The following is a 22,368-nucleotide window of genomic DNA, read 5'->3' as shown; positions in this document are numbered from 1 at the left end:
TTCCAGCCCTAATGTCTAATGTCTATGAAATCCTGTGCAGGACCTTAGGCAAAGCCACGATGCTAACAAAATTATTAGTAGTACTGTTTCAGTGGAAAAAGGGAGATTTTTTTAGTGCCCAAATGCCATGGCTTCTCATTGACTCCTTATTTATTGATTACCCTGAGTCCACTGATTAATTATGTAAGTGATTGACATCATTTGGTATCATTACCTGTATTTGGCAGCTTATTTTCTGTTCCAGACCTGAGGCTTTGATGTGAGTAAGGTTAATATTACTTCTATTGGAAATGGATAGTTTTGGTTTCCAAGAAGCCATTTTTATGTCAAAATATTGGTCATATCTAGTCTATACGTTGCTTCTCTAATAACATACCAATCCTTATATCATAGAACTGTTTCTGAGGTACTAGGGCAGGTTTTTGTTTTTGTTTTAATAGAATGCTATTTTGTTTTATTACTTTCATGTTTAATTAATGATAATTTGCCTTTCTGGAAATAGAGGTGAAACTGGCAGGAGCAGAATGAAACACTACAGGGAGAAAAGGAAGGAAGGAGGGGAGTGTAACTAAGGTCATCAGCATGCTAATGATATTGTTGGCTGTGATCAGAGATAATATCACCAAAGGGAGAGCATAAACAGAGAAGAGTAGGAGACTCAGAACAGAATGTTCTGGAGGAGCCACTGAGAAAGGAGTCAGGAAAGGAAGGTGATTATCCTAAGATGCTACAGAAGATTGATTAGATAAGTTGGAAAAAACCCATTGGAGAGTAGAATAAGGAAAAAAGAATGTGCCAAGGTGATAGAGACGTAAGTGAGCTACTGATTAGTTAAGAGGGATAAGAATAGAAGTCAGCCATTTGGAATTAGCTACAGTTTGGAATTAGCTACGAACAAATCATTAAGAATGCTGGGAGGACTGTGCTGGTAGACTGGCCAGAGCAAAAACCGGATTAGGAAGGATCAGGAATAGAAGGTAGAATATGTAAAGGAGCTGGCCTCAAGCATTTGCAACACACAATAGTTTTGTGCAGACTGTATCAAGTTAGAGACATCAGTAAATATTTAAAGGGAAGCAGACCTGAGATGCCAACTTTCATATTGCAACAATTTAATGTACAAATATTTGACCAGCCAATTCTGATTTCTCCAGTATGCATTGGGACTAACGCTGAGTTACACTAATCCAAAACTAGTGAGTGAGAAGAAGCATACCATAGAAGTTAAATTCTGCTGCCATGTACACTCATGTAATCCCACAGTAGGTGCAGTGAAATTAGATCCTGCAGTTACAATACTGAGTGAAATGGGATTTAAGCCTGCTTAAGTTCTTAGCAGATACTATTTTCTTATCCTGTTTTATGTGATATAAATAGATTAACTATCAACACGTTATAGCATACGTATGTGAAAATAATCATGTCTTTGTCTTCTTTTGTCTTCCAGCTCAGATACCTCTAGAGTATTTTATCTTGATATGCCAGAGCCAGTTAAGAGGCTAGAAAAGCTCAATAGAGAACACAAACTGCATGAGCCACCGTGTTCACCAGAGCGACGCAATCATCCGTACCCACGTTATGCAAAAGTCATTGACTGTGATGTCAGGTTCTTAAATGAACCAATAGTCTATATGGAAACCAAAAATACTATGAAAAAAGAGGTGGGAACATTTGGCATTATCTTTCCAACTAATATCATACTCTAAATAATATATACCTCTATGCTGCATGAGAGAACTACATTAAATAGGACTAAGGATCTGAATTGAACCCCATAACAGTAACAAAGCTCAGAATTAAGTCTTAAAACTCTCTAACTCACTCTGCTGTGCCAAGGCATGGCAGTGCATATGACATGAAGATCAGTCACCCGCAATAGTCAGGCACAAAGAGGTGTTAGGAAAATCATAATTAAAGCTTGCTTTTGTCAGATTCGGTCAGTCTTAGATTTACTTTATCACACAGTAGTTTCTCGTTTGATTTGTTTTGTGTATTACAGTTAAAGGAAATTGATTTAAAGGGGTGATTGTCTATTTCATTTCTAGGAAAGTGACCCTTAGACAAGGTGAGCACAAAGCTGATGCACCTCTTAAAACATAGCATTAATGGGTAACATGGTAACAGTGTACGGGCTCTTTGCACAGGTGGGAATTTTACTCTAATCCAATGATGTAATGTTGCAGGGGACAGATTGTGGAACCTTATCAATGCTAAAGAGTGTTTTGGTCTGTGAAGTGTCCCATTTAAGTAAGGTGCCTCTCAGCATCAGAAAGTGTGTCACAATATGGTAAGCTAAGCAGCCATGTTGGAAGAAGGTTAGCTGTTTAAACTGTTAAATAGCATGTAGTAGTAGGCCTTCCTGTCAAATGCAGGGAAATGAGAAGCTTGAACTCTAGAAGGGAGAGAACAAGCCAGGTGTTGTCTTGCTTGACAGTTTAGATGACTATTCTAACATGGCAGCTTTGCAGATGTACTGCATTTTTGTTCTTTCTGCATAGGTAAAATCGTTCTGATCAGTCCTGCGGCCTGTATGAATGGCAGATAACATTTTATAATGAGTGTGGTTATGGAATCCTTTCTACGTGAGCCTGCTGATAAAATGCATTGAGTCTCTCCATAGTGCCAGAAAATAATCAAACACTCTCTGGTTGGTTTAGCAAAAGGGTGGTTCATTTTGGGTGAAATTTATCCCCAGTCAGAGTGTCTGCATACAATAGTGACTATCCTCAGCTCATAACATGAGCTCTTAACATGTTAGACAGGTTTCCCTCTGCACTGGGGATGTTGTTGCCAAAAATGTAAGAATGTTAGAAACACTTTTTTTCCAGCTTTGGTTCTGATGTGCCACAATGGCCTCTTGTAAGAGTGGTGTGAGAAGGCAGTTTGTACATAACAATATACCTGACATCTCACTTTCCTAGATCACCTGGGGAAGCCCCAGAATCTGAGAGACAGTTAAATGGTGTTTATATGAGGGAAGAATAACAGTGCAAGACAGAAGAGGGGGAAATAAAATGAGACTGTAACATATTTAAGAGTAGCCTGGTTAGGGTCAGTGTTAGGAGCCAAAGTAAATAAAGCAAACATGGAGCTAGCAGGAGAGTTAAAGCTCTGTGAGATCTGAGAAGATGTTACAGACAATGTAATGATAGTTCACACTTAAGGGCATGTATAGATTTTCATTTCTCTTTCCTTTGACTTTAAAGGATCATTGGTGGCCAACTGGTAAATCCCATATACAACATTATAATCCATCTTATGACAGACAGACCACCCAAAGAACTGATTTTCAGAACCCAGCCTGTAAGTTAACTTGTCCACCTAAATACATCTGTAAAATACCACCATCATGTGGAATAGGTAAGTACCTGTAAGGCAGCTCCTTTTACTAATATACCAAGTTAGAAACTGTTACCTTATCAAGCTAAGATTGAACAATGTACACCTTTAAATAGCATTTGCAAGTAGGTACATCCCTGTGGTATGACTAGTTTTCTCTATACTCAGAATAGGAAATAATAAGGGTATTTTGGTATGAGGTACCATACAACAGTATGATATGTGTCAGTGAAGTCCACAGAGTTACTCTGGGTTTACAGCAGTGTAACTGAAAACCGAGTATCTCTGATTATCCAGCTTTTCATCCACCCATCCTATATTCATTGCCATGAAATTTGAACAATGATCTGAAATGCTGACCGTTGAAGAACAACCACTATTTGTAATGCATGCAAATGCATGCTGACTTTGGCCACCTCTCTTCAGTGCAAAAACATGGACTCTTTCAGGATATGGAAATGATGAAAACTTATAGTTTTTAAATATGTGTTTGGAAACTGTGTTCAAATATGTGTTTGAATTATTCCCATTATTTGCAAGTATATTTGGTATTTGTAATTTGCGTAAATACTTCTATTAGAAAAGAGCTGTCTGCTCTGAATATTCTTTATTTGTTACTTGATCACCTGGCTCTTCCCCCAAGGAGTTTTTTTGTTGTTGTTTTTGCTGCTCCCTGAATGACTACACCTTTATCAACAGGAGAGCAGCAAAGAGCAAATTCAATGGAGGGCTGTTGCAACTGTGCTCAAAAACTGAAGTAAATATCTTCACTTCTCGGCCTTTTGGCCCAGATTAAGTGTAGTTCTTGGCATCTTGTGGTGGCATCCGAATCTCAAGACCTCCAGGCTTGGGTCTACACGTAGGATGCCTGCGAATGGATTTGGGAGTATCTGAAGTCCCAGAGTGAGAGCCTGGGATGAAGGATGCTTGCAGGCTGTAGTACCATCATGGTGTCTAGAACGATTGCATTCTGCCTGCTCAATTGATATGGTTTTTGGAATGATAGAGTTCTGCTCAATCAATATGATTTGGAACCGATATGGCTGATTGGATCTGGAACACGAAATACTTTTTTTTGTTTATTATTATTAATAATATATCTTCCTTTCCCTTTTCTCCATCTGTCTCTAGAACAATTTAATAAAAAAGTCTAGACCAAATGTTCAAAAACTGCCTGAGTGGACTCTGAAGCTACCTCAGGCCACATCATCATAATGACTGGTGCTTTATTCTCTGGCCACAGGGTGAATAGGGTTCTAAGACCTCCATAAAATCAGTCTTAAACTGAGGAACAAAAGACAATCCACAGTGTGCTTGGTACAGAATAGGAGGCCTGCAGTGAACTGACTGGATTTGAGAGCAGTTGTTTGTTTCGGGGCTGGGTCTATATGCTCAGTGGTACTGTGGTAGCAGTGGCAGATCTGTCTTCCTGCTGTTATGATTAAGGTCACTTATTTTTACTCTAACAGTGCATTTAACACCAGCTGCCCTATTACATTTTCTTATTCCATCCATATTTGTTATAAAGGCACAACTGGTCCACAAACCAACACCCTGACTGAATATTCTAGGATCCAAAGAGATTGCTGCTTACAGCTGGATGGTATTAAAAGGCATCATAGACACGAACGACAAGAATTTAGCAGAAGTCTTGAGGAACAGTGATGTCAAAGTGCTACAGCTGAACTGTATTGTTTTTCACTAGCAAAGACAAAAAAAGCCACTTTAATGCCAATTTAAATATCATAAAACAACAAAGTGTTTTCTGCTTAACAAATCAGTGCTTTCACTCTACTGACCTTGCTAATGTTACTGAAAGATTTGCATGAAGTAAAAAATATATTGGCCCAGAGGTCATGCTTTACAGAGTTTCTATAGGCCAGTGAGATACCAGGAACTGAGTAGTCATTAAACACGGTGAGGGGATTTGCCACTTGGAGAGTCACAATGGACTCTGCTCTCTGTACATAGACTCAACAGCATAGGTCAAGAATCCCTCGCTTTAGCTTAACAGAGCACTGAAAAACTACAAATCCCTCTGCAAAAAGTCAGAAATTGTAAGAGAGAGCATAGGGAGCATAGTGCCCCTTCTCCACTATTCCCCCTCCACTAAAAGGAGAGAGGCATTTCCTTATTTTTTATCTTGGCATGGGGAAGTACTTCTCACACAGGCATTCCTCTCCTCTCTGGCTGGGGAGATAGACTCAGCAAGAGAATCTGGAGTTGGGGAACTCAGAAAATCTGCTGAATAGATTGAGTTCTCACCAGCAACAAATGAAAGAAGTGGTGTCTTTTTTAGGAATTTCCTCATAATTTTTCTTCTAAAGTGAGATCTGCCAGCCTGCTGGCTCCCTCCCTATAGGGTGAGTGAGAAAAGAGATCTGTAGTAATTGGTCCCTTCTTTCATCTGGAGGGAAGCATAAAAAGATAGTATATAATACTCATATGCAAAAATCTCTCTCTGAAACAGTGGATTTCTTTTTTGTTAGATTCTCTGTCATTGTCAAGTTTTAAAGACTTCAATCTACTGGAACAGTGGTGGGATCAGAAAGCACATACTGGCACCCAGTTTCACACATGCAAGTGACATGCTTACATATGTACACATGCAAACACACAAACACTGTCCTTGGTTGGTTATGCACTTTCTTGGGGTATGAATTATTTTAGGATGCATTTCTTTTCTGATTCCCAGTCTTTTCTCCTCGCCACATTCCACTACCTCCTGATACGACATTGTATCACAATATGACTTCAAAGCCCACAATACCATCCAATCAAATGTGACGGGCTGGCTGGCAGTGACCTGGCCCAGGGGTTTTGAAAGGGCAAAAGATGACTGGAGGACTTGGGATTCCCTTTCCTCACCAATCTGGTAATGATTTGGCCTAGGGGTTTTGGAGGGGTAAAAGATGATTGGAGGACTTGGGATTCCCTTTCTGCACCAGTCAGGCCCCAGAGACTCACCCCCCACCCCCCATGTCTCCTGATTGGCCCCTTGGGTCACCTGGAGGGGGATAAAAGGAACAGCGTGGGCTGACTCAGGAGAGACTAGCAAGGGACACTAAGGAAGGAGCTTCACAGAGCTGGCAAGAGCTGAGCCAGTGGGGAAGGAGCAGTGCCCCAGAAGAGCCTGAAAGAGCAGGACCTGCAGGCAGCAGTGGGACCCTCAGCAGTGCAGCCAGCAGGAGAGGCTCCCCACTGGGCTCCAGGATCTTCTGGGAGAGGCTGCAGCCAGCAGGAGAGGCTCCCCAGTTCCAGGAAGGATCTGAGCAGCGACCTGAGAGGTTCCCAGCTCTGCTTCCAGCTCCTCCAGTCAGAAGTCAGGCAGCTCATCATGAGGTCGAGGCACCAGGAAGGTCAAGACTCCTAGCAGGCTAGAATAGTGCTAACAGTAGCAGCTGTGTGGCAGTGTTCCTGCACAGCACGTGGGAGATCAGAATTCAAGTCTTAGCTGCAATGACCTGGGGTGAGTGACCTAACAAGAAGCAAATCTATTTGCAGTGGAAAGGGACCATTGTGTTTTCCCTCCTTTCTCCCCCTCCAGGTACCAAGGCCCTACATTTCCATGTCATTTTGCATTTTGTGCCTTTTTAGATTTCACCAACCCATATCGTTTATTCTGCTGTTTGTGTTTTATATTTTGTTAACTCTGTTTTTTTGTCAATGATTGTGTGTCTAACTTTTGTTGAATCCTGCCCCCTTGGGGCATTGTAGTATCCACTATACCCTCTGATTTATGCCTGTTATGTTCCCAGTATTGAAAAGTATATGGTTAAGTCCCCATTGGTGGTCTGGCTCTGTGCTATAGGGGGAGGAGCGTCCCTACACCTCCCACAGTGCTTGTGCGCCTGCTTTGATCCCTTTAATTGGAGAGGGGGTACCTCTTGGAGTACTGCCCGGGTTACATAAAGTTGCAAGCTCTCTTGACATGTTTGAACTACTCTGTCAAACACTGTTCTGAAGCATGCTGAACTCTGCTATAAGTACACCATACCTATATAACATGGTGTATCAACATAACAAAATCACTTGGGACAAAGAATGAAAATAAATACTACATTCAATTAATAATGCAAAGTCACTTTCATTTAGATGGGCCTATGTTTATAACCCTAATTCAAATTCAGTCAGTAATGCCTTTGTTCTTACAAAAAGTGCCATGGCTCTTTTATTGACTAACAAATGGGTAGGAGCTCATGTTAATGTCAACCCAAAGAGACCATATCCAGGAGTGCTTTTTAACTTTGTGGTCATTGTAGCTCAGAGGTAAGAGACCTGCCTACTGTATGACTAGCATCTTTGTCTTTCCAGGAATCATATCTATTTGCTGACCAAGCTGTTTAGATTATATGAGTTAAGGTCACAGCCAGTAATGGTATGGTTGAAGATAATGCAGTTGGCTGAATACTCTTGGGTATTTTTAAAAAGAAGACTTACTTTTAATATTAATGCTCAGTATCATAATATTATTACATAGCAAAATAGCTGATATCATACCATGACAAGTTCTTGTTTTTGCTTCTTTAAACAGATTTGCACTGACCAAATGTGGCCAGTACCAAAAGGAAATTGGTCCAAGATTTATTCATTTTTAAAACAACATTTTCAGTAAGTTACTGTGCAAAATTTAGCTCAGTGGGCCATAACCCATGGCTCATGGGAAACAGGACATTGCTCAGGACCACAGGAAATTTAAAAATTGATGCTGAGGTCAGTAAGGAGAGCAGCGCATGATATTGCTTCTGCCACATTACTTGCTCAATGTTGCTGCCCATAGGCGAGTGAAAGTAGGGTACCACCATTTTAACTTGGAAACCAGGTAAGGGAATATAGGAGGGTATATTCCCTAGTCTCTGAAGCTTTCGCTGAGAACTGGGGCTGGGGAACTGTCAAGGAGTCAGCTAAAACTCTCTGACTCTCTCTCTCTTCCTTATCAGAAGTTGGGGCAGCCTAAGAGATTGCTCCAATTTGTACCAGCTAGGCTGGTCTTCAAGGCTAAGTACAGACCGTCAGAAATCCTGAGGCTGAATTGATTCAGTCTTTGAAGATTAGTCTAAACTGCAGAGACTAAACTGAGAAGCAACTGGACACACACTTACTTCTGATTCAGGAAATGCAGCCACATGCCTGCAGTGGCTCAGGCCAGAAATCAGGGGGGCACTAGAGCTCACCTGTAGCTGGCATGGACTGTGTGTTCTATAGGCCAGTGAGATACCAGGACCTGAGTAGTCGTTAAACACGGTGAGGGGATTTTCTGTTGTGCCCTAGGTCTCTGGGATTTGCAGTTCAGAATCACAGTAACAGGACTCTGTAGGTTTGCTCATCACTTCCTCTGTTTCCAGGTGCCTCTGGGATTTGTACTCCACAGTTGCAGCCAGCAGTAAGTTTCAGTAAATTTAGCAGGGCAGCTCTGTACTCCAGGGAAGGTGGGCTTAACTCCCCTCCCTGGCCCCAGCCCGAGTTTGCCTGGGGTGGCAGTCTCTGCCTCCCCTGGGCCCCAATCCTTCTCTGCTGGAGCAGACAGCACAGCCCTGCACTGGAAAGCATGCTGGGACACAAGGGACTGTGATTTAACTTAAATCAGGAAGGGGTCTGGGACAGAAGTTTCATAAAGCAATTTGATTTAAATCACTTGAGTCTGATACTACATTCAACCAGGTTGAACCTGGCTGGACAAAGGAATGCTAGCAATGCCCAACTAGTATATGTTCCCTTGGGCTAGGGACAGAAGTTACACATAAACCAGTTTCAGCCATCAGCTTCTGTTCTGTTACAGGTTTAAACCAGTTACGGATGACTTAAACTGGTTTATGTGTAACTTCTGTCCCTAGCCCAAGGGAACATATACTAGCTGGGCATTGCTAGCATCCCTTTGTCCAGCCAGGCAGAACTATGGGAAATTTCTGCTGTGATAAAGAGGGAGCAGATTGTCTAATCAAAATAATAACAAAGCTCCAAAACAAATGCCATTTTGTCAAGTTCTGGGTGACACTGTCCAAACGCCAATATTAACTGAAACTGCGAAGCTGTCTTATTCATCTTGTAGGTGTACAAGATAAACAACTAGAAAATGAAATGCCTGATCCTGGTCCCTGCTACACCTGCTTTGTACTGGTGTAAGGAGGCTCTACACAGGTTGGGTCAGGCCCTTGGAGGACTTCTCTACAGGATGATCATTGGGCAGTGCAGAGCGCCTGTAGCAGCCCTGGGTAATTCATCCCTTCCCCAGCTGCCAGTGTGGGAGTGTGATTGGGGTAAAAGGTTGTGACTGGGACTGTCTGGGCTTCCAGTGCTCCCCAGCTGCTTTAACAGTTCTGTGGACCATTGGGAGCTGGCACAGTCTACAATGAGCTTCACCCAGGGACCAGATTTCTAGGGACAAGAGTTCCAGAAGTGAGGGACTGCAAAGGGCATCATTGTATCCCTTTACCCCTAAAACTGTACTAAGTATTACTCAGCTGCAGCTGGGGGACAGATCCTCAAAGACAGACTCAGTAACTAGTCTCTGAGAATGTTCATACCAATTTCATTTTATCATCTGATCATTCTGTTCCATCAACCCAGTTAATTACCCATGGTCTTTGGTATTTCAGCTATGCTATACCAGGCCAAAAATGAAAGTGCCCTTTGTGTGGCACACCACCCAACAAATGCCTGGCTACCATCCATAGTCAGATTGACAAATATTCCCCCTGCACCAGAGCTGTATCTGTTGAAAAATAATTGTTCATGCCTGGTTTTCCAAGCCAAAATGAGTTAGAGGCCTTGATTCTTTCATCTTGTACAGCCCATATGTGTTGCATCAAAGGCAAATTGGCTTCTCATCAGGCATCTAACAGGTTTCATGTGACTCATGATACATTTAATATACACAGATAAATCACATTTCTTAGAAAGTAGTTTGGCAGTGGAGCCATTCTGCATAATAAAATGGACATTTTTAGGATCACAAATGAAGATGTGTTCTAATGACGTAAGTAGTACAGGAAATAGGAGGAAACTGTGAATCAGTTCTATAGACTAGACACTCACCTGCTATGAATAGGCATAGCTTTAATAAGCCTATGCTAATTTATCCCTATCATACAGGTTTATTTGATATTAAAAAGAATGAGCCAGAACAAGCAAGGATTGAGTTCATCCAGCTGCTCTTTTAGCAGCCCCTGCTCTTACTGGGTGCATCTACATGTGCTATTAATGTGCAGCAATAAACTCCGGAGCTGTTCAAGCCCGAGTTAACTGCTCGTGGGCTCAGCATCTGCATGCCCAGGACTGCAGTGATTAGAGCTGGGGCAGAGGGAGTCAGCCCTGTGCTTTGGGGGGTGGTGTTGGGTAGCAGAAGGCTGATGGGAACCAGAGGTCTGGCCCCTGGCTGGCTGGACTGACCAGGTACAATTTGCACCCCACAGTCACTATCTACACAAGTGTTTGACTGGACTTAATGACTCCGCCATAAGATAGTACTGTTCGTAACAGTACTATCTTACAGTGAAGTTCATTAGTTTACTGTACCCTATTACCTGCACACGTGTAGATGGTGACACTTTACTGCTGAGCTAATTAGTCAGCTCTGCAGTGCAAGTGCACCTATAGATGCACTGAGTAAAATTATCTTGCTAATTTCATTTGTAAATGTTGTCCAGTTTGAATAAGATCTGTAGAGCCTAGTCATACAGTCTTTATTGGTGTCTATTTTAATCTGTAGCTTCTGTATGGGATGACTTAGAAGGTTGAACACTCAAAGCAACAGAGGGCAGGTCAGTTACATGACTTATCCAGGTGCTAAAACCCTCTTCCACCCTTGGAAAAACCTATCTACCCTGGACCAGGCATCAGTTTGGATTGGTCATGTGTTTTGGAAACTTTTCTAATTTAACAAAGTTACTATAGATCTGTGCTATGGAATTCAATACCTTTGTCAGACATGACAAAGCATTCAGTCTATTTTTGTCATGCAGCAAATCCTTTTTCCTATTGCTGTGCTATTCAGGGCCAAATCCTGCCCTAGATACACTCTCACTACCCTTATTGACATATATGGAAGTGTTGGGAGGTGACTGAGAGCAGGAATTGTCTTTAATCTAAACACTTAAGATGCAAATATTTTCCCCACCTTATAGATCTGGAACTGATGCAGATGCTTATAGGCAACTTACCTTGTTAGATACTTATGTCAATTCCAGGTGGCACCCATCTGCATCGAGGTGGCTATATACTTTGCAAGTCTGGCCCTTTGCAACTTGCCTAGAGTCTCTCAGGGGCTGTATGGCAGGGCTGGGACTTGAACTTCAGTGTGCTGAGTCTGAGTACATGCAGTACTTTACTCACAAGGACAGCCTTCACCTGTATAGGGGATTTTGCTACAGTTAGTTGTTATGGGGTGTTCTTCCCCATTCTTCTTTTCAGAATTCCTGAAAAATAAATTCAATAGATTACAAATTGTGCATCAGACTTCTGACACACCAGATTCTGGGTAACATTTTTCACAAACTCCTAACTGACTGAGAAACCTAAGACCCATTTTCAAAAGTGACTTGAGCACTTGGAGAATAATTACATGGACTTTCAATGAGACTTAAGCTAGGAGGGCCAGAGTTACTTACCTACTTCACTCGGAATAGGTTGCAAGTCTAGCCCTTAGGCCTTTCAGAAATGCCATCCATTGCCTTTATGGCATTTTGTTTCATCCTGTTACCTTCTTTCAAGAGAAAAGGAGCTTCTGCAAGGCTCCTGGGAAATGCATTTAGTGCACTTCACCTCTGATTCTGAGCTCACAAATGCTGCTCGGGGAATGCAGCAGGGTCAATACTAGAATGTGCAGTTGAAGAATCCAGCCCCGTATGGCCTTCTTGCAAGCTCTTCAGGGTTGAGGATGCCTTTGTTTCTCTGCACCATATGGTGCAGATTACCATGTTTGTGCTAAACAAAGGGTTTAAAAAGTAAACATTCCCTGTCTTCTCATCAGGAGGCTTTCTCCCTGCTCCCTTCATGTGTAGTCAAAGCACAGGGTCACAATGTTAACCACACCTTGACAGTAAGGGTCCTGCTGATTCTTCATGGGCCTTATGCCAGCATAACCTGAAGCAGATGAGGTGACACTGTTATCAAAGCACTGTCATGGGGTGTAGCTGCAGGCCCAGGATTTATTATTGAATCTTCCTGCCCCACTTCACTTGTTGAGGGGGCAGGAGGTCTCTGGGGATACCAGCTGGCAGTGCTCCACTGTACAAGTTCAAATGAAGGCTTTAGCCACTGTGACTATCAAAGCCATTGTGTTTAGCAGGAAAACAGCATCAATGCTGCTCTGTGAAAAGCAGCCTTCTTCTAGAGAAAGGGTCATGCTATGTAAGGCATGTAATGTGGTCTGAACAACCAGTGCTGGCTGAGATTTCTCTTCTGACTGGTTGGAGTGCCAATATTTTTGCTTCTCCTCACAGAGGGGAAGGGCAAAGGGGAGTCCAGTCTTTAGAGGGGTGCTCAATAACACTTTTTAATACAAATAATGTGTTTTGGATGATTGCTTGTGGGGATATTGTCAAATGCCCAGAGCATGTCATCCCCAATCACACTATTGTGCTCATGAGGCAAGCAATGGTTTCCATGTGTTGGCACATTCATTGTTTTGAAATTGAGCCAGTTGTCTGTCTGGATTCAGACTACAGCATCTAGAAGTGATGGAGGATTATACCTTGGTATGTTAAATGGCTCTATTCCATAAGAGGTTATATATGCTGAACTGTAACCTAGGAAGTAATGTATGGTTCCCGTAAGTCTGCCTTTACAGAGGCAGAAAAAAAATGGTCTTTTTGGGTGTGTATATGACAATTTCCCTCTGCCCCCCCACCTCAAGTATCCAGGAAACAATAGCTAATGTTTTTCTATGTGTTATCATAAGTGCATGGGCTGTTGCTTACTGAGGCTGGTAGGGATTCTTTCTGCCTGTTCTACCTCAAAGGTATTTTAACAGTTTACATATTTAACAGGAAGTAATCTGTCTCTAACTCATAGGTTTGGAGCTCATTTGGTTTCTCCTACTTGTGAGTTTTATTTGTGTAAAGTTCTCCAGCCAGAATGCGCCTCTGTCTTCTGATACCTTTTGAAATATTCTCCATGTTACAGGGGTATAGGTTGTTGCCGTGTTGGTCTAAGGACATAGCAGATAAGGTTCTTTGGGTGAATCTGATATCTTTTATTAGACAAACTTAAATAGTTGGGAAAAAATTTTCAGCAAGCTTTCGGGTTTAAAAACCCTTTATCAGGCTGAGGAAGTCTCTGCAGTTGGAGTGTGTGCTCTTTCTGGATGGAATGAATAGATTCCATCCAGGAAGAGCACACACACCAACTACAGAGACTTCCTCAGCCTGATGAAGGGTTTTTAAACCCGAAAGCTTGCTAAAAAAAATTTCCAACTGTTTACATTGGTCTAATAAAACATATCAGATTCACCCAAAGAACCTTGTCTGCCTTTTGAAATATTCTGCACCCAGATTCCCAACTCCACCCATTCCTTTGCAGAGTGTAAGGTGCGTTTGCTGCACAAATGGCTTAGCCAACCCCGTGTTAAGCTGTAGTCCCCAGATTCACACATGCTGCACTAATGACTCTTGCTGCAGCAAGAGTAGTAGGATTTACCCACTGGAGAGGATAAGATATGTATTTTGCTTCATGGAGTTTCCATGCATGCCTGTGAAAACCTTGCCACAGTAGGCAGTTTAACATGTGACAGAAGCTGCTGAATCCATTCATCCCCCAGTGCTCCCTATCCACTGATCCCAGTATCACCCATTTCTGAGACCAAGCTTGGCTAGTGAAGAAAGGCTGCAGTCATCTTGTGCTGATGAATCCCTTCTGTGTGGTCTTTCCACCAATTGCAACCCTTTGCTAGGACCTGTACTAAGTCCTACCAGCAACGAACCTATGATGACTAAAGTACATTGTGAGGCTAAATCTCCATTTGTCCATTTATAGAGTACATAGTTGTGCACATACAGGTTTGTGAAGTACACTCAGTGCCATCTAAATTAATATTGCTCTCCTGCCCAAATCCTTAATTCAAGTCTAAATGTTTGCCTGCATCTTGCTAGATCTTCCCATAAGGTGCTTTGACACGTGATCCAGAGGTGGAGGGCTGTGCTTTAATTTGAATGGCTCCAAAAGGCTCTAATTAAAGTGCAGCATTTCATGTATCAGTGTCCCTGCACTTGAATATGGTGGTGGTGGCACTTTAACTAAAGCTCACTGAATGCTTTAGTGGGGATCAGAGGGATTGAGGGAGCAAGTAGGGTTTGCAGGGGGTGGGGATCAGAGGGTTAAACAGATCCACGGGGAGGATTGGGAGGGATCAGTGGTCAAGCAGGGTTTATGGTGGGGATCAGGAGGATCAGGGGGACAAGCATGTCTACAGGAGGAGTGGGCAAATTAGGGGAAGCAAGTGGGGTCTCCAGGAGGACTGGGGGGCTTAGCAGGATCCATGGGGGGTTGGTGGGGACCAGGATGGTTTGGCAGGATTGGGATTGCACTGGGAACTGTACAGATCTGCCTTGCCAGAGCCAATCTAAGTTAGAATACCTCAGAGGTACAATTAACTTAGATCAAGTCAGCCATTTTTAGACCAAGCTAACCTTCCTGAACTTCTGTACAGTTCACATTTAGATCCCTAGTTAGGTCAATCTAAGTGGGCGAACTAAGTAAGATTGGGTGGCCATTTTTAATGCAATCTAACCTTTCCCTAACCTCACTGAATCTCTTGGGAATATTTTTATTTAGTGTTTTATTTTCTACAGAAGTATTGTATAATTTATTCTGAATGTAGTTTTACTACCAAATATTCCAGTAGAATATTCATTAAATAGTATACATTTCTCATACAGGACAACTATAATATAGTATTTTACTGTATTAATGCTGAAACAAGCAATTTTGAATAATGTATTAAATACATTAGTGAAAATGTGTGAATACTTTATTTGACAAATACCTTGGTCTCCTGAGTAATGTGTTTGAGGCTCAACTAGAACAAAATTCAACAGAGATGCTATTTATGAATAACATTTCTCTAGTAAAAATTAGATCTTATTACTAGAAAAATGACACCTTTTGGGATTCCAATGAAAATATTCTTTCCATATTTTGTTGGCTAGAAATTAAATAGTTATACAAATAATCTCTTTTTTCTTTGCAGAAATTCTATAGTGAGCTAAGATATTAACTTTTGCTCAGTTGTAGTAAGAACACAATCTACTGAATGAATGATGTTATGCATATTCACAGTTATTAGCACCTGAGCTACAAGCATATTCATGCTATGAATGAGCTCCTGTTATCTTAGTCAAGTAGAAAATACCATTTCCTTATATAAATTTATTTCATTGGTTGAACTCCCAGATTCAGTTATTAAGTATTACTAAAAGAACCCAGACATACCATTCATACCTACATTGAAACACATACAGTCTCTTTACCTAGAGAAATTACTATTATTTCTAATTACATAATGTACTTATGAAAAAGGTTATAGTAAATCCCAGTGAACCTTAAAAACACAGGGATCTGTGGAAGCTACAGCTGTGCATGTCCCTGGCAAGTATATCACAAACATTTCCATATATATATTTGCAATTTCCCCAAATGGACATTTTTTCTGGGCTTCTTCAGAATCTGAAACAAACTACAACAGTGCTTTGCTAGGCATTTGTCACTCATGTGTTAGCATGCTTTACAGGCTCCAATAATTCTCTAAACTTCCAGCATACCTGTGGGGTAGTTAAGTATTACTTCTCCCGTAGCTAGGGAAAGGATAAGAATCATGGAAAATTAGGGTTGGAAGGGACCTCAGAAGGTCATCTAGTCCAATCCCCTGCTCAAAGCAAGACCATCCCCAACTAGATCACCCTTGCCAAACTTTTGTCAAGCTGGGTTTTGAAAACCTCCAAAGATGGAGCTTCTACCTCCTCTCTGAGTAACCTGTTCCAGTGTTTTACTACCCTCCTAGTGAGAAAAATCTTCCTAATATCTAACCTAAACTTCCTTTACTGCAACTTGAGACCGTTGCTCCTTGTTTTGTCAAGAGAAGTTTTGTAGCAGACCTAAGGTCACACAGCAAATCAGCAACAGAGCAGTAATAGTCAGTACTATAATGAAGCAGTGTGGAGTAACTGGAATGGAGTTAGGGGGGTCACTCTCTTGCCCCCCCATCTCTCCCACACCCTGCACCTTCCCTGCAGTGGCTCTGGCTCCGACAGAGAAGAGGGCAGAGAAGCAATGGTGGTGCATGGTGCAGGAGCAGTTGCTGGTGTTTCACCTCCTATTTTGGCTGATGAAAACTGGTATTTTGGATCCTCAACTTGCATTTTGTTGGCAAAAAAACAAGTGACGTTTCCCCAGCAGCAGCAAACCTCCAGCCGTTGGCCCTGCAGTGTGTGCTGCTGCCTCCCAGGGCACCAAACTAACCAGTTACACCTCTAGGTTCCAGAATTTCTAGGCTCCTAGTCCACTCACACAATTCGTGAAATTCCTTCCTCTTCAGTTCTTCTTAGTATTGCTAACTCATTGCTTTTAGCACATTAATAAACTCCACTATAGTTGCTACTAGTTTGTGCCAGAACAGTGGATCACCCGTGCTAGCTGGAGCCTCTACCCCCCAATAACTAAAATCTAGTTGACAGAGCTGCAGCTAGCAAAAAGAATGGAAGATTCATTTAATCAATAGTCTGTATATAATCAGCTTATCAATGCCTGGTGTATCTGGCATCCGAGCACTTAAATATGGACTCAGAATTCACCTTACAGTGACCTTGCAGACCAGATTACTGACCTCCATTTCCATGTCTACTCAGTTACATATCTTGTTTCCTTTAATAGGATTCTAACAAAAGACTCTCTGTTATCATCCTTGTGCCAGATTTACCCTTTGCCTCCAAGTGGTGCCTACAAATGCTATTTTTGCACTGTATAGCATGTTATCAAAGGATAAGTCACTGCTGTAACTGTAAGTCATGTAGATGTACCCAAGCTAGTTTTAAACTGTCTAGCTGAAGTATCGCTAGCAGTCCAGCCATAGCAATGTTAAGCTTGGCACAAGTGAATTCCTCATGTGTCTACTTGCTTTCTCCAGCAAGTTTTTTAGCCCACACCATTCACCATACTATCATGGCTACACTGCTTAACAGTGACTGAGGTAACTGGTTTAAAGGCAGCTCAGTTATGTTTTCAGCCTTGAAGTCAAAGTAGGCTTAGGGCAAGTCCCCAAATATAATTCTGTTGGTGCGCTCAAATAAGTGCCCAGGTGACAGCCCTAGAGACTCTTTTTTCCTGTTTAATCCCCTGAAGTGATACAGTATGGGTAGCATCAGCACAAATTCATTCACACTTCCCTGCTCATATGCTTTGATTATGATGAGAAGGGACTACCTCTAGGTTTGAGAACATAGTTCATTCCCCATCACACCATTCATTCCTTTCCCTCTTATAGTTTTAATCATTTAGGCCCCTGCCATACATGAACTTAAAACATAATTAACCAGTTAATCACGTCTTAAGTTGTGATCCGGCCACATGTTCAATCAGTTAATAACTTGATAAAACAAGGAATAAACCACAAAGTTATTCCACAGAAAATGTTTAATAACTTTGTAGCCGGTTCCTATCACATCATTAATTGAATGTGTGGCCTGGTGTGCCCCTGTCATTAGCTGAGGGGGCTCCTGGCCATGGGAGGTTGCTACTTGCTGGTGCAGGGGGAGCCTGGGATTGTGATTCTGGGCTCTTCCTGTACCATCATTAAGGCATGATGGGATATGATTGCTGTAGCAGGAAGTGTGATGGTGGGATCGCGCATCAGATCCTATCACACTTATACCATTACATCTGGCAGGGGCCTTAAGGCCCGATACAACTCAGACCGAACTCAACAGGATTCCGTTCATTAATAACAGCAGCCACTGATCAGGCCCTTATTGCGTTGATGTGCCTGTAACTTTCTGTCTGTGGGGCAGAGCTGTACTGCTATCCAGCATGTCCACAGGTAGCAGAATGACCTGCAAGGAAGTTTAGCTGTGAAATAATCAGGGGTTTACCTGTGAAATAATCAGAGGTAACTTTGTCATGAACGAAGCAGCGGCAGCACCACCAGGATATGCTGAGGATAACAGATGGCAAAGGTTTTCCTCCTGAAAAGCCACACATATCTTTTGACAGTACTGTGACATGGAAAGTATAGGTCACCACTATGATAAGCCTGGTCATCCCCCAGCCATGAGTCTACAAGTCCCCAGTGGTGGAGCAGGCAGAAGAAGATGTTTGAATCTCAATGGCTGCAAAGGCAGATGAAAGCTGCAGTGGAACAAGATTCCCAGTTGTCTTGATCTCCTTGCCATTGGATCAAGGTCCTGCTTTGTGAAGAGCCATGTGGAAGTTGATGTGCAGCAGCTTCTCCACAATAAAAGAAATCATGCAAAGGTGTCTTTTATGACAACAGCTTTTCAAGCACATTCCTCAAGCTCTCAAGCCCCTTGGCAACCAGCTAATGGCGACGGGAACAGGATTGTGAGGTCTGGAACTTCTAGTCATGAATGGACACAAAGGCAGCAGTTACAAGAGGGTTGTTTAGCACTTGGATGTGGCAGGAGTGTAATTTGACAGCTGTAACTGTGACTGAGTAGGCCTCTTGAGGATCTGCTTTGCTGACTGCACATGGGGAGGGGACTGGAAGAGGGGCCCTAAAAATAGCCTGTCTGATACAGTATTTTGTTTTCCTTCTTGACTGGATAACTGTGTCCAGTAGGATCAGTTTTTCTGTGGTCAAAAATACCCACAAAGACACACCATTGTTTTCAAGACCTGGAACATCAGGACCCTCTTGGACAACCCTAACAGTGAACATCCAGAGTGCTGCACTGTAATCATGGCCCAAGAACTCAGGTGGCACAATATTGATGTAGCTGCACTGAGTGAGACTAGGCGAGCAAGAGATGGGCAGCTCAAGGAACATAAAGGCATACCAGCTCAAAGAACATACCTTCTTCTGAAAGGGTAAACAGGAAAAATAACTTTGACTTCATGGAATTGGTTTTGCCATTAAGTATGAACTCATAAACCAACTCAACGAGTTCCCAATTGGAATTAAAGTGTGCCTCATGACTCTCTGTCTTAAACTGGTGGGGAGCCAATATGCCACTGTCATCATTATGTATGCCCTGACTCTTGATGCTGCTGATGAAACCAAGGAGGAATTCTATGCCAACCTTGACTAAGTCTTTTTTCACATTCTGGAGGGAGACAGATTTATTTTTCTCAGTGATGTCAATGCCAGTCTAACATCTGGGATGCAAGAAAGGAGTCAAAAAGGTCAACTCCAGTGGCATCCTCCTCTTGACCAAATATGTGGAACGTGGACTTACCATCACCAACATCCTGATCTGCCAGAAAAACAGGTACAAGACATCGTGGCAACACTCATGATTTAATCATTGACACCTGATTGACTATGTCATTGTCTGTACTTGGGATCACAAAGATGTCTGCATCACCCAAGCTATGCTAGGAGCTGATGGCTGCTGGACTGATCACTGACTCATCCACTTAGTTATGTCACTCAAACTGGCTCCCAAACAATAGCTGCGGCAGAAGCAGTGCAGATGGAAGATCAGTGCTGAAGGACTCAAAGACCTAAGCAAGTGAGACCTCTTCCACCAGTGCCTCAACAAAAGACAGGCAAATTCCAATTAACAACAATGGGAGAATGGCAGCAGTGTTTGGGGTGCTCTCAAAGCCACTGTCATAAGCACCTGTGAAGAGATCATTGGATTGTCTACCAGAAACATCAAGACTGGTTTGATGAGAACAATCAGGAGATCCAAGAGTTGATTGATCACAAGTTCAAGGCCTTTTGTGCTTGGCAAAATTACACCGCCTCGGGGAGGAGCCACTGCCTGCCCTGTGCCACTCTCTCTCCCTGCAAGGATGCCGGCGTAGTGAGGATTGGAGCGCAGCTGAGCGGTAACTTACCACCAGCCTCAGTGCCTCTGCTGTGCTCCAGGCTTCTAGGAAGCTGCAGCCCAGCTCTTCTCTGGGCAGGTGCATGGTATTAAAAAGATAAAGTGTGGCAAAATATTTTTTTGTGTGTGCAGCCATGCACATGCACAGCTTAGAGGGAACCTTGCTTGGAAGCCATCTCTCATAGAAGGCTGACATTGATGAAAAAATCCAACACCACCTCAAATGTGCAAGTGTGGTCTTTGGATGCCTGAAGAAACAGGTGTTCAAAGATTGGGACATCAGATCTGAAACCAAGCTCAAGGTTTAACAAGCAATCGTGATCCCCACCTTGTTGTATGGAACTGAGACCTGGACAACATACAGGAGACATCTAAAGTTGTTGGAGAAGTAACATCAGTGCTGCCTGCGGAAGATCCTCTGAATCCAGTGGGAAGACAGACACACCAATGTTAGTGTTCTCCTGCAAGCAAATACCATGAGTATTACAACAATGATCATCTGTCATCAACTTCTTTGGGCTGGCCTTGTCTTTTGGATGTCTGACTCCAGACTCCTGAAGCAAGTTGTATTCTCCCAGCTCAGTCAAGGTATACACTCAAGAGAAGGGCAGAGAAAGTGCTTCAGGGATATCTTCAAGGCCAGCTTAGAAAAATGCAACATCTGTGTCAACTCGTGGTAGACTATTGCCCAGGATTGTCCCAAATGGAAGAAGAATCTGCTGCAGGGATCTCAGTACTTCGAAGCTTTATGACAATAACAGGAGATGGAGAAGTGGTAGCAGCAGAAACAACGTGTCACGGACCAAATCAAGAATCCAGTGCCACCCACCTCACACAGACACACGTCCAAGTTGCAGTAGAGTTTGTCTATCCCAGATAGGCCTCATCAGCCATCTTTGGACACACAGATAAGACAATCATGGAAGATAATCATCCTTGACTGCGAGGGATCCCCAAAAAATAGCTTTCTCTTTTGTCTTGAAGGTACCTTGTGTGTCTGCTCTGTTTTCATATGAGTATGCACAGGTAAAATGCCAGGTGAAATGAGGGATGGAGTGTTAGCAACTTCAGACAGCTGGGCACAATGGGCAGAGCACTGGGCTCTCTTCCCAGCTCAGCCATTGACTGATTGCTAGGTGGTAGTATCAGTGGGGAGTGAACCATTGCCTAGTTGTTTCTAAGTTTTTCTTAGTGTATAACAGGTATCTTCTAAAACACATTTAAAGAATAGAATCATTTTAGCACATGCCTGCTAAAAATTAAATGACTTGGTCAGCATAGGCCGTGACCCTGCAGTGTATGGCATGAGGTTAGTATTTGCTAATGTGCTCTAAGTTTTATGTTATAGGTCAGTGTAGGGCTAACCCTTTTGGCAGGCATGCCACAAATTATCACCCACCCTCTGCAAGTGCCATCCCAGTGCCTTTGCCTTACCTGATCTGCTGCTCTGCTCTCTACTCCCTCCCCTGTGCTTCATGCCCAATCTGCTCCTCTGCTTTCTGTTTCCTGCCCTATCTGCTGCTGGCCACCTGTCGCATCCCTGATCTGCCATGTGCCACACACAAAGGCTGCCAGTGTCACTCATAGCAGGTTGGCCACCCCGGTATAAGTTGTAGTTGTATTTGTGGCAGATTTCAGTTCTGTTTCTGCACTCAGCATTTACTCTTTTAAAAATGCATCTCCTAACAGCTGTAACAATTTAGGTCTGTTTACACAGAACAAATGAAAGCATACATAGCCTACCTTTTCAAAAGTGACTAGCAATCTTAAGTGACTAACTTGACCACTGTAAAGGGATTTGGTTTGCATGAAGTGTTGAGCCATGCTCCCAGCAAGTCGGGCCTTTATGACATGTCACAAGGTGAACACCCAATATTTCTAGTCATATTAGGAAATGTAAGGGGTGTGTACTTATGCTTCTAATTTATTTTCCTGTATCAATACTGCATACATAGTGCATGGTTTAGTATAGCATTTCAGGCTGTATCACATAAAATATTAAATGCAGAATCATTCCAGCTGGCTTGGAAAA

At 42.6% G+C, this 22,368-nt stretch overlaps 1 protein-coding gene across 2 annotated transcripts in view; it reads left to right on the top strand.

Moving 5' to 3' along the window:
* CUNH2orf73 (chromosome unknown C2orf73 homolog) overlaps window positions 1–22,368 on the top strand; it is a 37,468-nt gene that overhangs the window by 9,175 nt on the left and 5,925 nt on the right. For both annotated transcript variants that reach the window (XM_019508090.1, XM_019508081.1), the window contains exons 2-3: window positions 1,448–1,661; window positions 3,207–3,360. In XM_019508090.1, the coding sequence (XP_019363635.1) occupies window positions 1,479–1,661; window positions 3,207–3,360 (337 nt within the window). In that variant the 5' untranslated portion in view covers window positions 1,448–1,478. The remainder of the gene's footprint in view (window positions 1–1,447; window positions 1,662–3,206; window positions 3,361–22,368) is intronic.

The sequence above is a fragment of the Gavialis gangeticus genome, unplaced genomic scaffold (genome assembly GCF_001723915.1).
Source record: "Gavialis gangeticus isolate Ggan-Ray unplaced genomic scaffold, GavGan_comp1, whole genome shotgun sequence".
NCBI classification, from domain to species: domain Eukaryota; kingdom Metazoa; phylum Chordata; order Crocodylia; family Gavialidae; genus Gavialis; species Gavialis gangeticus.
Note: the sequence above shows the minus strand (reverse complement) of the source record. Positions and strands in the feature narration are given on the sequence as shown.